The 18,018-nt window shown below is 34.8% G+C and overlaps 1 protein-coding gene across 5 annotated transcripts in view; it reads left to right on the top strand.

Annotated features, from left to right (window-relative positions):
• Stat92E (Signal transducer and transcription activator Stat92E) overlaps positions 1-18,018 on the top strand; it is a 477,065-nt gene that overhangs the window by 261,669 nt on the left and 197,378 nt on the right. For all 5 annotated transcript variants that reach the window (XM_090412268.1, XM_090412269.1, XM_090412266.1 and 2 more), the window contains one exon: positions 11,528-11,608. In XM_090412268.1, the coding sequence (XP_090268394.1) occupies positions 11,528-11,608 (81 nt within the window). The remainder of the gene's footprint in view (positions 1-11,527; positions 11,609-18,018) is intronic.

Below are 18,018 nucleotides of genomic sequence, written 5' to 3'. Positions count from 1 at the left end.
AAATTCTCAGTTATGGTCATTGATAACATAAATCATGGGTCATCTTTGGCTCATCTAATCTAGTGCTGCCATCTTGTGTTGTTGACACTAAACCTCAAAGATCGAAATTTTCGATTAGAATCGATAGTCGGCTGGAAGTTACGGTAGTTACCAGAAGCGGAAATTCTATGTGAACAAGCATACAAGCAGATGTTCTCTATGCAAGTAGAGTCGCACTTTTACGTGGGTGAGTGAGGTTAACGTGTTTCATGGAAGTTTCACCAGTTTTACACGACTAATAGTAAAATAACACAATTTTTCTCTTCCGCTCCATAACTAAAAAGTTAAAGCTCAGTAAGTGTAGTGATAGTGATGGGACACAAACAGACCCGATGGATAGTGATTCAAAAACTGGAGGGATAAAACACATGATTGCTACAATGACTACAACGAAATGACGAGTAAAGACGATCAAGAAGATCTGGCTGACTGTTGGACTCTAGACCAAAAGCTGATTTTTGCAACAAAAATGAATGGCTGTTGGTGGAGGATAAAAACATTGGCTGTAAAATATGTAAGGAAGTCTCAAGTTTGGGAGTAGAAAGGAATAAGCAAGGTATGAATATTTCAAAACTATGGGCAAATATTCAAATTTTCCAATATAGTAGGCTCTTTTTAATATGAGTTGAACGTAAAAAAATTCACAATCATAAGAACAGTTCAACCCAGTGCTAACGCTAAAATTATAGAATCTGCAAAAGAACAAAAACTGGAGGTAGCTTCTTCTTCAAAAGCATTTGAACATGAGAAAGAAGTCACTCGTAGAATCTTCAGAACAGCATATAAGTCAATTTCTGATTCAAAGTCACTGAAAACCAAGGCTTTCAGTGACTTTGAATCAGAAATTGACCTGCAAGAATTGAATGGCAGTGACATGGGTTGAATTCTACATTCTACAAATGCTTGTATGAATATAACAAATCATATTGGAACTGAAATGAAAAAAAAATCCTTTTTAAAAAAATATAAGGGGGGACCAGAAAGCAATCAATTATTTTTAATAGGTCATTTTTAGCCATTGTTTTTTCTTAAACAACACATAAATTATTAAATTTGATTTTTATTTAAATATTAACATTACTTTTCTATTTAAAAAATTGGTTTTTTTTTTAAATTTTAGATTATTTTTTTAATACGACGGACTTTAAAGTTGAAGAGCAGCATTTACGTTATTGTATGCTGTTTTTGTTTCACCAAGGAAAGAATGCTACTAAGGCTGCCAAAATTATTTGCTCAACTTATAGAGACATATTGAAGGTTAACAAATGTCAGCGATGGTTTAGCAGATTTGCAGAAAAAAATTTTGATCTCTCTGATCGTCCTTCATCTGAAAGACCTCTTACTCTGGATGACGATGCTCTTAAGAATCTCGTTGAATCAGATCCAAAACAAACCATACAAGAATTAGCAGAGAAACTTAATTCATCATGGTCAATGTCCAAGAGCACTACATAAGAGTGGCAAAGTTCTTAAACAGGGTGTATGGGTACTGCATGAACTGTCAGAAAACAAAGACGGGCGATTTGCAATTCATTGTTGAACCGACAACAAAATGACCCCTTTTTGGAACAAGTCATAACTGGTGACGAAAAATGGGTGCTGTGTAAGAATATTAAATGCAAAAAACAGTGGCTTTCTCCAAATCAAACTCCAATTCCAACACCTAAAGATGACTTCATCCACAAAAGGTTCTGTTGTGCGTTTGGTGGGATAGTCATGGCATTATTCATTACTATCACATAGACTATCACAGCAGCCATCTACTGTGAACAATTAGAGCGACTACATCAAGCATTGTTAATCAAACGTCCTGCACTTGTCAATCAAAAAAAAGGAGTAATTTTGTAGCAAGATAATGCAAAACCACATTCTTCAAGAATGACTCAAGAAAAAATTAGGCAGTTAGGATGGGAACTTCTACCACATCTTTCACATTCGCCAGATATTGCCCCTAGTGACTATCACTTATTCAGGTCCTTAGAACTCAGCATAAGAAATATAACCTTCCGTTCACAAGATGATGTCCAAAGGAGTTTGATATCATTTTTTGCCTCCAAAGAAAAACTTTTATTAAAAAAGAATTCTAAACTTAGTAGATCATTGGATTAAGGTTATAATTAACGATGGCGATTATTAATTGAATAATGTTAATTTGTTCTTTCATAAAATTTATATTAAAAATGTAGTTTAAAAAATTGATTACTTTCCGGTCCCCCTTATAATAGAGTCAAACTGTGAGATTTCCCTTTTGATTGACGAAAGCACCACTATTAGCCAGTTGTCATCATTAATAATATATGTATGCACAATGCCGCCTGATATGGAACAACACACAAATATTTTTATTGACATTGTAGAGTTAGAAAGGCACAAGGTTTTTTCCATAGATTGATGAATACCCTTAATGAATTGGGTTTCATGATGATTATTTGAAGAAAAATCTTGTTGCCATTGCCTGTGATGTCGGTTATGAAAAAAGGAGCAGTGGCTTTGATTAAGGAACGTTATCCACACAATTTGGTTTGGCATTGTGCCCACCATAGACTCGAGCTCTCTGTTGGTGATGTTGTAAAAAAAGACTTCTCAGAACAAATCAACCACTTCAAGTCATTTCTTGACAAACTTTACTGTCTCTATCACCAGTCACCCAAAAATGTCAGAGAACTAGGCAAAGTAGCTGAAGATTTACAAGGAAATCTTCAAAATTGGAAAGTACATGTTGGGTGACTTCTAGTTTTAAAAGTGTTTCCGCAGTGTGGAAAGATTATGAAGCACTTGCTGCTCATTTTACAGCAGCAAAACAAGATGAAAACAGAGATAAGTCTGAAAGAGTAATGTATGAAGGCCTTTTGAAGAAAACCGGTGTTGATTTTGTTTTGGATCTTGGATTGATGTGTGATGCTCTCCAAGAATTGTCAGAGCTTAGTGTTGAACTGCAAGCAAGGGTTATTACACTCTACAAAGCTCAGCAGTATATCAAGGCAGATTCGGCTATTTGAAGACAGGAAAATCAATGGCGTGCCTTTTTATCGTGAAGCTGTACAAACAGTTGAAAATCTGAACTTTAAAGAGTGACTTTGGAGAAGACGGTAACCAGTCGATCAACAAATGTGAATTGTTATCTTAATCCTATGAAATTTTATGACTGCTTGAAACAACAAATGGAAAATCGTCTTCTATCTACAGAAGAGCTGCAAATTCTAGAATGGACAAAGTGTTGTATTCAGAATGTTGGCCAGATGCTGCTGAAAGGAATGTTACTTTCGGTGAGACTGAGGTGGAGAGTTTGTGTAAGAGGCTAAGAATTCCAGAATGGCAGGTTGTTGAGGTTTTCGTGAATTCCTGACAAAGAAGAAAATGCCTGCTGCACTGTTGCATTTAATAAACATTATCAATAGCATCCCCATTTCTGCTGCTGAATGTGAGCGTGGCTTTTCCCAGATGAACCTGATTATCACACCAACAAGAGCTTCTCTACAAATGAAGACCATGAGTACACTGATGTTCATCAACTGGTTGGACCTCCTCTGCCTGTTTTACAAGCCTTACCATACGTCAATTCATGGTTCCTGAAAGGCAGACATCTAGCAACAGACACAAAGAGTAAGGAACGAGCTCGTGAAGATGGCAACACCAGTGTGATGAGCCCAATTTGGAATCTATTGTGTTTTAATCACCTTTACTTTAATGTTTTATTTCCATTTGTCAAAAGTAAAAGAACGAGAGCTTTAAAGGCCTGGTATGTTTCGATTTTCTTGTGTTATGAGATGAGATGGTAGAGTTCCTGTAAACTTATATTATATTTAGAAAAAAGCCCTGTTATACAGGTATACCTCGATTAAAGTTACCTCTGGTAACGAAGCCTCGATATAATGAAGTCCGCAATTTCAAGCCCCATTATACGTAAAAATATTAAAATTTTAAGTTCAACGCCCAGCAATCATCCGATTGGCGAACGACACCGACTCATCACGTACTCCCAAGCCGTGGGTGCATCAGTTTTAACAGTTTCATGCGTTATCTGCATTAATTTAGTCATTGCTTACACTTCGTAGGGTGTGTTTCAGTGTGGTGCATTGCAATAAATGATATTTGCTCTCTGATAGCATTATTGTAGATTTTGTAAATATTAATTGATATTTTGTTTTTCTACCCATTTAGTTAAAATGTCAGTATGAAGGAAAAGAAAAGCAATTTCTTTAGAAACTAAATTAAATATTGTACAATTTGTTGAAAGGGATGAAAGAAAATATGATGTGGCACATCGTTTAGGATTAGCACAGTTCAACTTTAAAAACCATACTTTGTCAATTGGAAAAAATAAAACAGTCTGCTCAGTAAAACAGCAAAATTAACTCGCTTAAGGAGTCCAATTTTAGAAAAAATGGAGAAAATGTTAAGTTTGTGGATAGATGATATGTCACAACATCATATGCCTTTAACTCAAATGGTGATTCGAGAAAAAGCATTATTTTTGTTGAATCACCTGAAATCTAAATAAACTGAAGAAATCAGAAAATTTTGCTGCTTCTCGTAGTTGGTTTGAGAAATTTAAAAAACGGTCACAATTCATAGTATAAACTTATCAGGAGGAGCTGCAAGTACAGGTGTTGAAGCTGCGAATAAGTTTCCAGAAAAACTAAAGGAAATAATTGAATGTGAAAAATTTTCACCAAATTTGATGTTCAGTGTTGACGAAAGCAGTTTATCCTGGAAACGGCTACCATCAAAAAGCTTAATTTCTATTCAAGAAAAATCACAGCTGGGTTCAAAGCAGCCAAAGACCGTTTAATGTTACTCTTTGGATCAAATGCCTCTTGCAATTTTAAATTAAAATTGTTATCAGTTTACCATTCGGAAACTCCGAGGGCATTAAAAGGTAACATAAAAACGAATTTACCTGTAATATGGAAAGCTAATAGAAAAGCGTGGATTACCAAGGAGTTATTTACTGATTGGTTTGTTAACCATTTTTGTCCAGAAGTGAAACAGTATTGCCAAAGAAATAATTTTGAAGAAAAAGCTCTTGTTGTTGGACAACGCTCTGAGACATCCTACTGGTTTTAATACGTCAGACACATGCATTCCTGTCAAAGTTGTCTTCCGCAAACACAACATCCCTGATTCAACCGATGGATCAGGGAGTAATAGCAACATTTAAAGTTTATTATTTTCATGGTACATTAAGCAACTTAATTGAACTAGAAGATAAAGAGAAAATGTTGATTAAAACTTTTTGGAAAAACTGCACCATTCAAAAGACACAATTGAAAACATTAATAGCTCTTGGAAAGAAGTCACTCAGAAATACTTAAATGGAGTTTGGTGCAAATTATGGCCAGAAGTTGTACTAGAAGAGAAAAATAACATTCAAGAGATTAGAAATGAAGTTATCCAGATGGCTCAATAAATAGGTTTCGAAAATGTCGACATAGAGGATGTAAGAAATTTATTAAATGCAGAAGATGGAAAAGATTCAGTGGAAGATTTGGAAAAACTTGTGGAATTTCTACCGAAAAAGTGTTAGCAACCAAAGATTAAAAAAGATGCTTGAATGACATTGAAAACGTTTTAAATTTTTTCAGTGAAAATGATCCTGATTTAGGAAGAAGTGTTATTGTTAAGTGATCAGTGTTAAATGCAATAAATCCATATAGGCAATTGTTAAATGAAAGAGAAAAAAAAGCATAAACTATCAACTTTAGATTCGTATTTTAAAATGTCATGATTTTATCTTTGTTTGGTATGTAATATTGACTTTATTTAATAAAGCTTTTCTTTTTCAAAAGAAAGTCTTTCATTTTCTTTAAGTACGAACATATCCCTATTATGGCCATAGTATTTTTACCTCTGAGAACACATGCATTGTTGAGATAATAAAGACCATGTAGCTGTAATAGCACTTCACAAGGTTGGAATGCAGCCACGTGTTATTTTCAACAGGTTAAAAACATTCAGAATCTAGGATGTTTTTGTGTATCAGACTATTAACCATTGTAATGATACAGAAGACTTACCTGATCACCAAAGAACAGGTTGACCATGTTGCATTGGGACGCAATAGCATGTGAAGACTTTAATAGGCAATAGCCTAGAACAGTGGTGGCGAACCTTTTTATGTGCGCATGCTAAAAATTTACTAATCAACTTGCTGACGTGCCAGGCAGTTTTTAATAGGGGAAAATTAATAGAAAATTAATCTAACTTAATTTATTTATTTATAAATTTATAATATAGATATTTATTTATAATTTTATAAATAATATTTTATTTTATTTATAATATTTATTTATATATAAATTTATAGTAATATTTAGTGTAAAATTGATTATTGTATTATTAAATTGATTTTAATGATGTTGGTTTGAAAAAAAAAACGGTAGTGAGAAAAATATTTATGCATTGTAGCTCACCATAGAAGTCAGCTGAGCAGGGGAAGCAGCAGAAGGATGTCAACTTCTCGGCGAAACGCTTACCGTATTTACTCGAATATAACTTGTCCTTGCGTATTACTCGCATCCCTGATTTTACTTCATGAAAAAAGACAAAAAGTTTTGCATATATCTTGCATTTGAACATTGGAACTTTTTTTCACTTGGTTAGACTGTAAATTATATACAGTAAAACCCCTTTTTTACACTTTTCAGGGAACTGGTGGGAAAAAAGTGTAAATAGCAGGAAAGTGTAAAAATATTAAAAAAAATAAATTAAAAAAATTTTTTTTTAAAAAACATTAAAAAAAGACTAAAAGATGACTTACTGCTAGTATGCGAGTCTACATACTAGATTACAAAATTTAATAACTGAAAATAAATGAATTTACAATTACATACATTTATCTATTTAAAAAAAATCTTTTTTAAATATTTTGTTTTTGCTTTTTGTTTTTTTTCACATAGTGCCAGGTTGCTTTGCATTGAGTTCAATGCTTGACCTGTTTTTTACTATCGTGTTCAAAGTGGACACGGAGATTCCAAGATCTTTTGCTAAATGCGCACGTGTTCCGGCATGCCAATCTACATGTCACAGAATTGCCATCTTTTCTTCTACCGAAATACATTTTCTGTCTTTTTTTCTCTATGTTACTAACATGGATAATCCACCAATGCAACTTGAAAGCAACTTTCACCCACTAAATTACGTAGCAGAAATTCTGCAATATCAATTCATACTGTGATTGAAAAATCACGGTATCGCTCATGACTATATTACTGCCGCAAGCGTGCAGGTCACCATGACGGCGGAAACAAAACTACAACCGAAAGCAACGCCATCTGGGAACAGAAATGCACATATTTCCGCAGAAATCGATTTGAAAATCAGTATTGCCACCCGAGAAAAAAACGCAAATCACGGGAAATAACATACACATCAAGTTGTTAATGGCGGGAAAACAATATATCGTAAGAATATATGGATTCGAACCCTGCAGCCTTTTGGCTGGAGAGTGGATATGCTAACTATTTGGCCAACCGGGCCGGCAAAATGGAAAAATAAATATGGAAGTAGACAACAGAATCAATAAAGCTGGTATGACAGGAAGTCAATTGAATAAATTTATGTGGAATAAGAGAAAAATTAGCCAAAACGCTAAGTTAGCTATATACAAGACAATGTTCGAACCAATTTTAACTTATGGATCTGAGAGCTGGGTTAGAAATAAAACACTTGACCAAAGACTAGAGACCACAGATATGGGAGTCTTGAGAAAGATTAGAGGCATAAACAGATGGCATCAGTGGCAATATCATATTAAAAATGAGGATATTAGGAAAGAACTTAACATTGTTAGCAGAGCTAATCTCAGGTGGTATGGTCACTTAAACAGAATGAGAAAGGAAAGATTAGCAAATCAAGTGTCTCTGCCAGGTTGGCAGGAAAAAGACCCAGAGGAAGACCGATATATAGGTGGAGTGATACAGTAAAGAGTGCTTTCGAAGATAGAAATATAAGATCTGATAATGTTGGGCTCTTGACAGCAGATTGATTTGGTGGAAAATCGTAGATAGGAAGTCAGTAATGATGTAAATTTTTCATATAGTAATATTATATCCTGTATGCCCCTTGAGGGTACATATCAAGCATTTGATGATGATGGTAATATACTATCTTGTATACTTTGGTGGGTACATGAGTTATTGATGTGAATATTATTCTAGTTTCACAATTTATAAGTCTCATTTTTGTTGACTCATCAAAAGTGAAATTTTAAATAGATGCCATAGGAATGTTAGTTCACTGAAATGTCCAAAAAATAGTAAATGAATAGTCATAAAGTAAAATAGGAAAATTGATTTCATAAACATTAGTTGGAGCTATCTTTCCAACAAAGGACAGATCCATCTCTTTTCATATCTTTCTTTATAGCATTTTCCACCCTTTGATATTGACAAATTTATGGCTGGAGTGAACTTAAAAAAATGCTTTTTTATTCAAACATTTTTATGATATGATATGGAATTTGGTGTTTGGTCTGCTGTGTTATATTTGATTTACAACTAAATCAACTAAGGCCATGTTAATTGCATATAAGTTTTCTGATTGTCTTCTTTACAGGATGGAAATCCAAGTTTCTGGGAGGAAATTCCCTGCCACCACCCATTAAGGCTAGCTCAACCTCACCTTAGCTGCATTTTCTATCAGTGAATTTGTGTACTTTAGTATATATAGTAGTACTCACTGATATACTCAACAATGGGTTATAGTCAAATAATATTAACACTTTAGAACATTTTGGTAGTTAACTATAGTGTGTTGACTTATATAATAGATTTGTATGCCTAATGTTATCTCACTTCCAATAGAAATTAAATTCAAGATTTGTAAATGTGGTTGGATTGTACTTGAATGAATAGCATACAGCGTTGATCTTATTTATGATCTCATGGCTAAGGATGCTCGACACCTTATTCACAGTTGTCTTCTATTTATCTCCATTTAATGTTTCTGTAATCACAGTCTCTTGCAGTGATTTTGTTACATTTACAAATTGACTTATTCATTTATGTCAGTATTGTTTGATAAATAATGCCATTAAGCCCTGAGTTCATTTTTTATTGATTAATAATACTTTCATTTTATCCCAATCTTTATAAGCATTTTCTGATTCCATAGCTTAGGCAGAACTTTTTATCCTTTTCTTATCTGTTTTTGTGTCATTTTAAAATTCCAGAAACAACAGAAAATATTGACCTGTGCATGCGTATTGTTGTGTTTCTCTTTTCTCTAGACTTTCTGTAGTTTGATATTGCTGTTTTTCCTGGAAATATTTCACTTTGGTTTCACTTTATTTTATTTTATTTATATTTTTGTTTTTATTTTATTATTAGATATGTGAAGAGCCAAAGGCTTCAATTCGGCGACATATAACTTGTTTAAGTTAAGGGATATTACATCCCATATAGTTTCTTAGCCGAATAAGAAACTCAAAGAGTTTCATGCCGAATATAGTAGAAACTATATAAAGTTCGGCGATTCCAAGCGTAAGCAAATACCTGGATACTGCCGCACTGATCCCAAAGGGTAGTGCAAGCTGGGGCAACTCGTGGTAGAAGTGGAGCAAGCTCCGATCACTATTCTTGATATTTGCCCATAATGTGAACTTAGCTCCTAGGAACTGTATTTTTGTTCACATTATGAGAGAAGGTCACTACCCAGACCGGTTTCGACCTTTATTGAGGTCTCATCAGTGAGTAGCCAGACCTAGTTAATATCAAGTTTGTAGCGAACAGAACTTGTAACCATTATGGGCAAATATCAAGAATAGTGATCGGAGCTCCACCTCTACCACGAGTTGCCCCAGCTTGCACTACCCTTTGGGATCAGTGCGGCAGTATCCAGGTATTTGCTTACGCTTGGAATCGCCGAACTTTATATAGTTTCTACTATATTCGGCTAAGAAACTATATGGGATGTAATATCCCTTAACTTAAACAAGTTATATGTCGCCGAATTGAAGCCTTTGGCTCTTCACATATCTAATAATTTATTAGAGCACCACACGGCAATACTCGTAGAAGGGGTACAAGTTCTGTTCGCTACAAACTTGATATTAACTAGGTCTGGCTACTCACTGATGAGACCTCAATAAAGGTCGAAACCGGTCTGGGTAGTGACCTTCTCCCATAATGTGAACAAAAATACAGTTCCTAGGAGCTAAGTTCACATTATGGGCAAATATCAAGAATAGTGATCGGAGCTTGCTCCACTTCTACCACGAGTTGCCCCAGCTTGCACTACCCTTTGGGATCAGTGCGGCAGTATCCAGGTATTTGCTTACGCTTGGAATCGCCGAACTTTATATAGTTTCTACTATATTCGGCATGAAACTCTTTGAGTTTTTTATTTTATTATTTTTTTAAATACTGATTCTTGCTTCCAGTTATGCAAAATTTGGCCTCTTCCAATTCTATTTTTGTTGTCTGGTTTTGACTGATAAGTTTTATTTTCAATTCATGTCATACTTCTTTTCTAGTTCTGAATAAACATTTTAGTCCTCCTTACCACTTATGAGAACTGTATAACCTGCATGCATGAGATGGTTAATTTTTCTGTGCCTTCATCATGATGTTTCTCCATAAAGATTTGAAAGATCCAGAGACAGAACTCAACCTTGATTCACTGACTTTCCTACCTGCAACCATATTTCGAATTCATTTTTTGTTTTGCTGCCTCTTGCTTTTGAGATGTAGCTATTTATTTTAATAATATCTTTCAGAATTTCCTTATCTTTTATGTCATCTTACAGTTGAAAGCATTTTGGTACAATCAGTAAAGCAAAGATATAACACCCACCCACATGCACGTATACACACAAATTTCTTGAAATCAGTGTTATTAGTCAAGTTCATTGAATCAAAGTGTCATTTGATTCAGTGTGAGTACTTTGCTTTTTATTCTAGAAAGAAAAACATTTCTTGAAAAAATTTGGGGAGTAGGCTATCTGAAGTGTTGTATAGAAGTTTATAATTAGGGATTTGCCAAACCACTTTATGTGAACTCCCCCCCCCCCCCCCCACACACACACATAAACACACAAAAGTTGACCACCACTACTATTCTCTGCTTATTCTAGGCCTCAGACCTCAAATAAGTAGAGTAGTGTTGGTCTCATACTATTGATGAAAATTCTTTACCAACTGATGATTTGCACAACAAACATCCATGCTGCAGTGGTATTCAGGTCCATTTAATTCAAACCTAGACTTATTCTTACAGGTTATTATAAATTAATCAAGGATAAACTTTTTTAATAGTTTGAAGGTTCGTTTTCCTTTTAACAAGAATATTTTCACAAGATATCATGTTCATTATCTTATCATGTAAATGATTGTACCAGTTCACACCACCACCACCACCATCCAAATTTGTTTGAAAAAGATGAAGAAATAAAAAAAGCTGCATTAAGTATATGCTCTCTCTCAAAATATAAAATTATAGAAACATTTTTTCCTTTGTTTAATTATAAATATATATTTTTCTTTTTTAGTCAGTAATGGATGAGAAATTTTCTCTGTTATTCCAGTCTCAGTTTAAAGTTGGTGGTGGAGAGTTGGTCTTTCAAGTATGGGTAAGTTTAAAATGTTAGATTGAAAGATTAAAATAAATACAGTGAAAATTATTAAGTCATGTTTTTAAATCAGTTTGTGGTTCAGTTAACTAAATGTACATTTATGCAATGCTGTACAGTAAGTCAGTTGACTTGCTAACCAGTACAAGGATTATTTACGAGGGTGGTCTGAAAAGTTCTCAGCCTAACAATGATAAAACGAATTTATCATTTCAAAATTATTTTTATTTTTCAACATAATCTCCCTTAAGACTAATAATGTTTATTCCAGCGATGATGCAGTGTCACTATCTCGTCCCTGTAGGGGTTCTCGGTAAGATCTGCAAAATACCCCTCTACAGCTGCAATCACCTCTTGATTCGAAGAAAAACTCTGACCAGCAAGGAGGAGTTTTAGTTTTGGGAAGAGAAAGAAGTCAGAGGAAGCCAAAATTGGATAATAGGGATATTCCAATAATTCATAGTGCAGATCCCTTAATTTTCCCATGGCCAAAACACCTTTGTGGGCAGATGCATTGTCCTGATGAAAGATGATTTTTTTCTTCTGCAAACCGGGTCTTTTCTCATTAATTTTTTTCATCTAGTCTGGTGAAAAGATCGGAATAATATTCCCCGGTTATTGTTTTACCCTTTTCAAGATAATTAATAAACAAAACTCCTTTAGCATCCCAAAACACCGATGTCATGACCTTTCCTGCTGATGGGAACCAACTTTACCTTCTTTGGTGCTGAACAACTGGCTTCTGTCCACTGTTTTGACTACTGTTTGGATTCTGGTGTGTAATGGTGAATCCAAGTCTCATCCATAGTAATAAATCGACACACAAAATCAGTTTTATTCTTGTTAAAATGCTCCAAGCACTGTTCAGAGATTTTCATGCTAGTGCGTTTTTGATCTGCTGTGAGCAAGTGCAGCGCCCATCTTGCACAAAGCTTTTTCATTTGCAATTCTTCATGCAAAATATATCCTACACGTTCTTTTGAAATGCCTATAGTCTCAGCAATTTCACACTCTTTGACTTACCAGTCATCCAATAGCATATTGTGCACTTTATCAATGATTTCTGGTGTTGTTACACTTTTTTTGGACATCCTTCACGTGGATCATAATCAAGGCTTGTATGACCATGTTTAAACTCAGTAGCCTATTTCTTAATTGTCGAAAACGAAAGTGAAGAGTGCCCGTAAACTTTTACAAACTTCGAAGAATTTCTTTTGCCATTAAACCTTCTTTTACAAAGAATTTTATATCTGCACGATACTCAATTTTATCCATTTCTAGGGATACAGACAACACTTTTGCTTCAGACAGCTGTATAAAACAAACTACTTGATAGAATGACTTACAATTTCACATGGATGCTTATGATAGATGTACCAACTTAGAAAAAAGAAAATCGTCCTGATAGTGTTGCGATCTATGGTCAAGGCCATGAACTTTTCAGACCACTCTCGTAACTGGAGTTCATTTATTTATAGGTCAGATAGTTGAAAGATGACTGTACATCAATTGAAACACTAAAATGATTTAGAATAAGTGTATGGCAATCCCTCAATTAATGCACTCCTGATTAGTGCATTTTTGATTAGGGCGTCATTTGTTTTCGATACCCAAATTCGATTAGTGCGCCTATATACATCTTAAAAATAAATGTTATAGATTTTAAAAATTTTTGATCTATACATTTTTTATGGCTAACTATTTAAAAAGTCCCTCACCAGGATGAAATACTTTAGTTACCGATTTAAAACATTTTACAAAGTTTTTTTTAATGGCATACTACACTATTTCCATGTATACTATGTTCCAAATTTACTCCAAAATTTATGTCATCTGGTTTACATAACATTTTGCTGATCATATCATGTGCAATTGTTTTCCTTACTTTTTTATTTTAAATTATTTTCCTAACCTTTAATCATGAGTAAAAGAATTAGTGAGCAAAAAATAGAAGTGTGAAAATGATTCGAAAAGTAATCTCATTGGAAGAAAAACTTGAAATAATAAAGAAAAATGAACAAGGTGAGTCCAGCGCAAAGATAGGTGAATCAATTGCTGAATACAGAGAGAAAGGTAAGTCTGCTTCAAGTTCATCATGCATGCACTCGAAATCAAAGTATTATAATGATTGAATTAGAGACTTCTTTTTACATGGATCGAAGATTGTAACCAAAAACGGATCCCGCTAAACACTGGCCTTATCAAAAGCATTGTCTGTTTGTGACCTGGAAAGAAAGGGCTATCAATGATGGAAAAGAAGAATTCCACATTAGTGCTGGGTGATTTGAGCATTTCAAAAAGAGAAATAGCCTGCATAATGTTCTAATCACAGGAGAAGCTACAAGTTCAGATAAGGAGATATCCATAGATTTTGAAGAAAATTGTGTAAGAAAGAGACTATTGGGATCAACAAATATTTAATGTCGATGAAACCGGCCTATTTTTGCAAGCGAATGCCTTCCAAGACTTTTCTAGCCAAATCATAGAAATTTCAGCCTGGTTATAAAGTCGCAAAGGTGAATGAAATTACTGCTAGCAATATGCGAGCCGCTTGGAAGCACATCTTCAACATTGTGCAAATGATTTTAGAGGCTTTTCAAATGAATCTAAGTTAATTAAATCTCATTCTGAGAAGTTGAGTGATTCCGACCTGCTAAATTTAGATACACAGTGGGAAGATCCTGAAAAATATGAAGAAAATTTAATCATTGACAAGCCCAAAGAGGTTTCACAGGAACAATTTGAAAATAGTTTTCATACATTCGAAGTTTTTAAGCAGCAATGCTTAGAAACTGACTCTGGTGAAGAGAGAACCAGTAAAATTTGCAGAAGAGGCAATAGGGCCATACCGTCAGTTGTATGAAAAAAAAAAAAAAACAGCATGCCTGCCAAACTACGTTAGCTCAATTCTTTGTTAAGAAGCAGAATAATAAATTTATATTCTGAATATGTTTTATTGTCTTTCAGCTTCAAAAGGCCCTGAGACATATTCCTAATTCTTTTATTAAAAAAATTAAGGGTCAAAAAAGAAATCTGAGGAACGGATTATACATTTTCTTATAGGTTATTATATTTGATTAGTGCATTTTCGATTAATGCTTATGTTTTAAAGAATGCATTAGGCGCACTAATCGAGGGATTGTGTATAAGCTGGAATAAATTGAAACGCTAATCAGTGTTCTGGCCTCGATGCGTATATATGACTGTAATTACATGGATGTGGCACATCCATTGAAGTCAGTGTAACATTTGGATATTATAGAAGTAATGTGGATAGAAACATATATTTTTATATTTTATCTGTGTGGCTATTTAATTGGTTAGTGAAGCTCTCCATAGGTTTTATGAAGAATAAATGGATGAATGAATAAAAAAGTCAAATTCCTTTGAAGAGTATGCTATGAACTTATCAGTCACTTCATTCTTTCACTCTTGACACAACTCACATTTCTTACACTCACTTAAAAAAACATTTCCAACAAATATTTTTTCCATTGTAGCTCTCATACCACAAACTATGTCATGGATTTTGACAAAACACAGATGACATCAAGGTCCTTTCAGAAATATAAACCATTATGCTTCTTCTTACAAGAAACATACCAATAACCAAGTGATGATCCATCTCACCGTAATGTTACAATTGTATTTAAGGACAGGACAGGGGATGAACCAGCCTACAGAGGAGTTACCATCCTTGTGGGCAACCATATCCCTTCCAACAAATCCCAATTAAAAACCAGTTTGGAAGCAGTTGCTGTAAAACCCTGTCAAAAATATAATAACAGTATACTGCATCTACCTCCTGCTGCAATTTTTCTTACAATGACCTTGATGATGTCATATTGCAATTACCATTCCTCATACTTTTAATGGGAATTTAAATAGACATAACACTCTGTGGGTAGTGCCTGAACAAACATCAGAGGAAAAGTTGTTGAGCATACTCAGCAACAACAGTCTCTCTCTCCCTCTTAAATACAGGACGCATCACTTTCTTCCATATGCCTACCTGAATATTCACAGCCATATCTGCCCATCCTTCCTTTTCTCACTGCTTAAGTGGAAAGCTGATGATAACCTGTTTGGAAGTGATCACTTTCCCATGATATCCACATTTCTACATGTACTGCATCACAGATATTACGGTAGAAAATTGAGCAGACTGACTAGTCCATTTTCCTCATTAGCAGTTTTTGATTCTGCAAAAGTAAGTTCATCTACTATGAGGATGTAAAGCATGTAACAGAATATATTATAGCAACAGCCAAAACTGCAATTCCTAAAACATCTAGTCAGTTCCACATTTTGTAAGCTATTGTGGAATGATGATTGCACAGCAGCCAAAGAAGCAGAAGAAAGCTTGGAGTATTTCCTGCAGATACCCCACAACGACAAACCTAATTGCTTTCATATAAATAAAAGATACCAAGAAATTATGTACTTGGTTTAGCAAACAAAATGTAAGCAAACAAAGTTTGCACCTGAAATATAAAAAGTGGTTAGCTCTCATCATATATAGTTTCTAGAGAGAGACATCCTTTTTTCCAGAACACAATCTGGTTTCCAAAAATATCATTCTACCGCTGATCATCTTGTGTGGCTGGAGTCATCCATTAGAGATGTCTTCTTTAACATGGAAAAACCACATGACACTGCTTGGAGATTTGGACTACTGAAAGACTTGCATAATTTTGGTCTTTTTGGTAAAAAGAGGGAGATTCCCTCTCTTTACCAAAAACTTTTTATCTAACTGAATCTTCCAAGTTTGGCCTCTCTGGCCTGTAATCAAGAGGAGGGAGTTTTGCAAGGTTCTGTTTTAAGTGGCATGATTTTTTACAATCAAGGTCTACTCGATGACAGAATAACCTCATCCACTAGTAAGTAATGCCTTATATGTGGATGACATCATCATCTTCTGTCACTCATGTAATATGAGGATTACAGAAAGATAGCTGCAGCAATCCATTGGTCATCTCTCAAAATGGGCACTTGCAAATGGATGCAAATTTTCACAGCAGAAGCCAGTTTGTGTGTGCTTTTGACAGGGATGTGGTCTTCACCCTGACTCAGGACTTTGACTAGAACAATCTAATCCCAACTGCATGAGAAGCCAAGTTCTTGGGACTGGTATTTGACAGTGAACTCAGTTTCCTCTTTTGTATATGTCAGTTATGAGACAACTATAATACAATTAACATTCTATGCATCCTATCTTCCACGTGCTAGGGTGCTGACAAATGTTCTTTGCTTTGCTTGTACAGAACATTGATATGATCAGAACTTAACTATGGATAAGTTTGTGCTTCTGCCAGGAAAGTACGAGGGTAGTCTGAAAAGTTCTAGACCTCAACCATAGATAGCAACACTATCGGCACGATTTTTTTTTCTAACTTGGTACATCTGTCATAAGCATCCATGTGAAATTGCAAGTCATTCTGTAAAGTGGTTTGTTTTATTCAGCTGTCTGAAGCAAAAGTGTTGTCTGTATCCCTTGAAATGGATAAAATTGAGTATCGTGCAGTTATAAAATTCTTTGTAAAAGAAGGTTTAATGGCAAAAGAAATTCTTCGAAGTTTGTAAAAGTTTACGAGCTCTCCTCACTTTTGTTTTCGACAATTAAGAAATAGGCTGCCAAGTTTAAACATGGCCATACAAGCCTTGAAAATGATCCACGTGAAGGACGTCCAAAAAAGTATAACAACACCAGAAATCATTGATAAAGTGCACGATATAGCATTGGATGACCGGTGAGTCCAAGTGCGAGAAATTGCTGAGACTATAGGCATTTCAAAAGAACGTGTAGGATATATTTTGCATGAAGAATTGCAAATGAAAAAGCTCCGCACAAGATGGGTGCCATGCTTGCTCAGAGGCGATTAAAAATGCACTCGAATGAAAATCTCAATGCTCGAATGAAAATCTCAATGCAAGAATAAAACTGATTTTGTGCATCGATTTATTACTATGGATGAGACTTGGATTCACCATTACACACAAGAATCCAAACAGCAGTCAATATAGTGAACAGAAGCCGGTTGTTCAGCGCCAAAGAAGACAAAGTTGGAATGAAGACAAAGACCGTTCATGCTGATGGAACAAAGTTCCATCAGCATGAACGGTCATGGCATCACTGTTTTGGAATACTAAAGGCATTTTGTTTATTAATTATCTTGAAAAGGGTAAAACAATAACCGGGGAATATTATATCCGATCTTTTAACCAGACTAAAAGAAAAAATTCCTGAGAAAAGACCTGGTTTGCAGAAGAAAAAAATCATCTTTCATCAGGACAATGCACCTGCCGACAAAGGTGTTTTGGCAATGGGAAAATTACGGGATCTGCACTATGAATTGTCGGAACATCTACCCTATTCCCCAGATTTGGCTCCCTCTGACTTCTATCTCTTT

Source organism: Typopeltis vanoorti, chromosome 22 (assembly GCF_054136105.1).
Source record: "Typopeltis vanoorti isolate ZY-2024b chromosome 22, IOZ_Tvanoo_1.0, whole genome shotgun sequence".
NCBI classification, from domain to species: Eukaryota; Metazoa; Arthropoda; class Arachnida; order Uropygi; family Thelyphonidae; genus Typopeltis; species Typopeltis vanoorti.
This window is presented reverse-complemented; position numbering and strand designations above follow the sequence as displayed.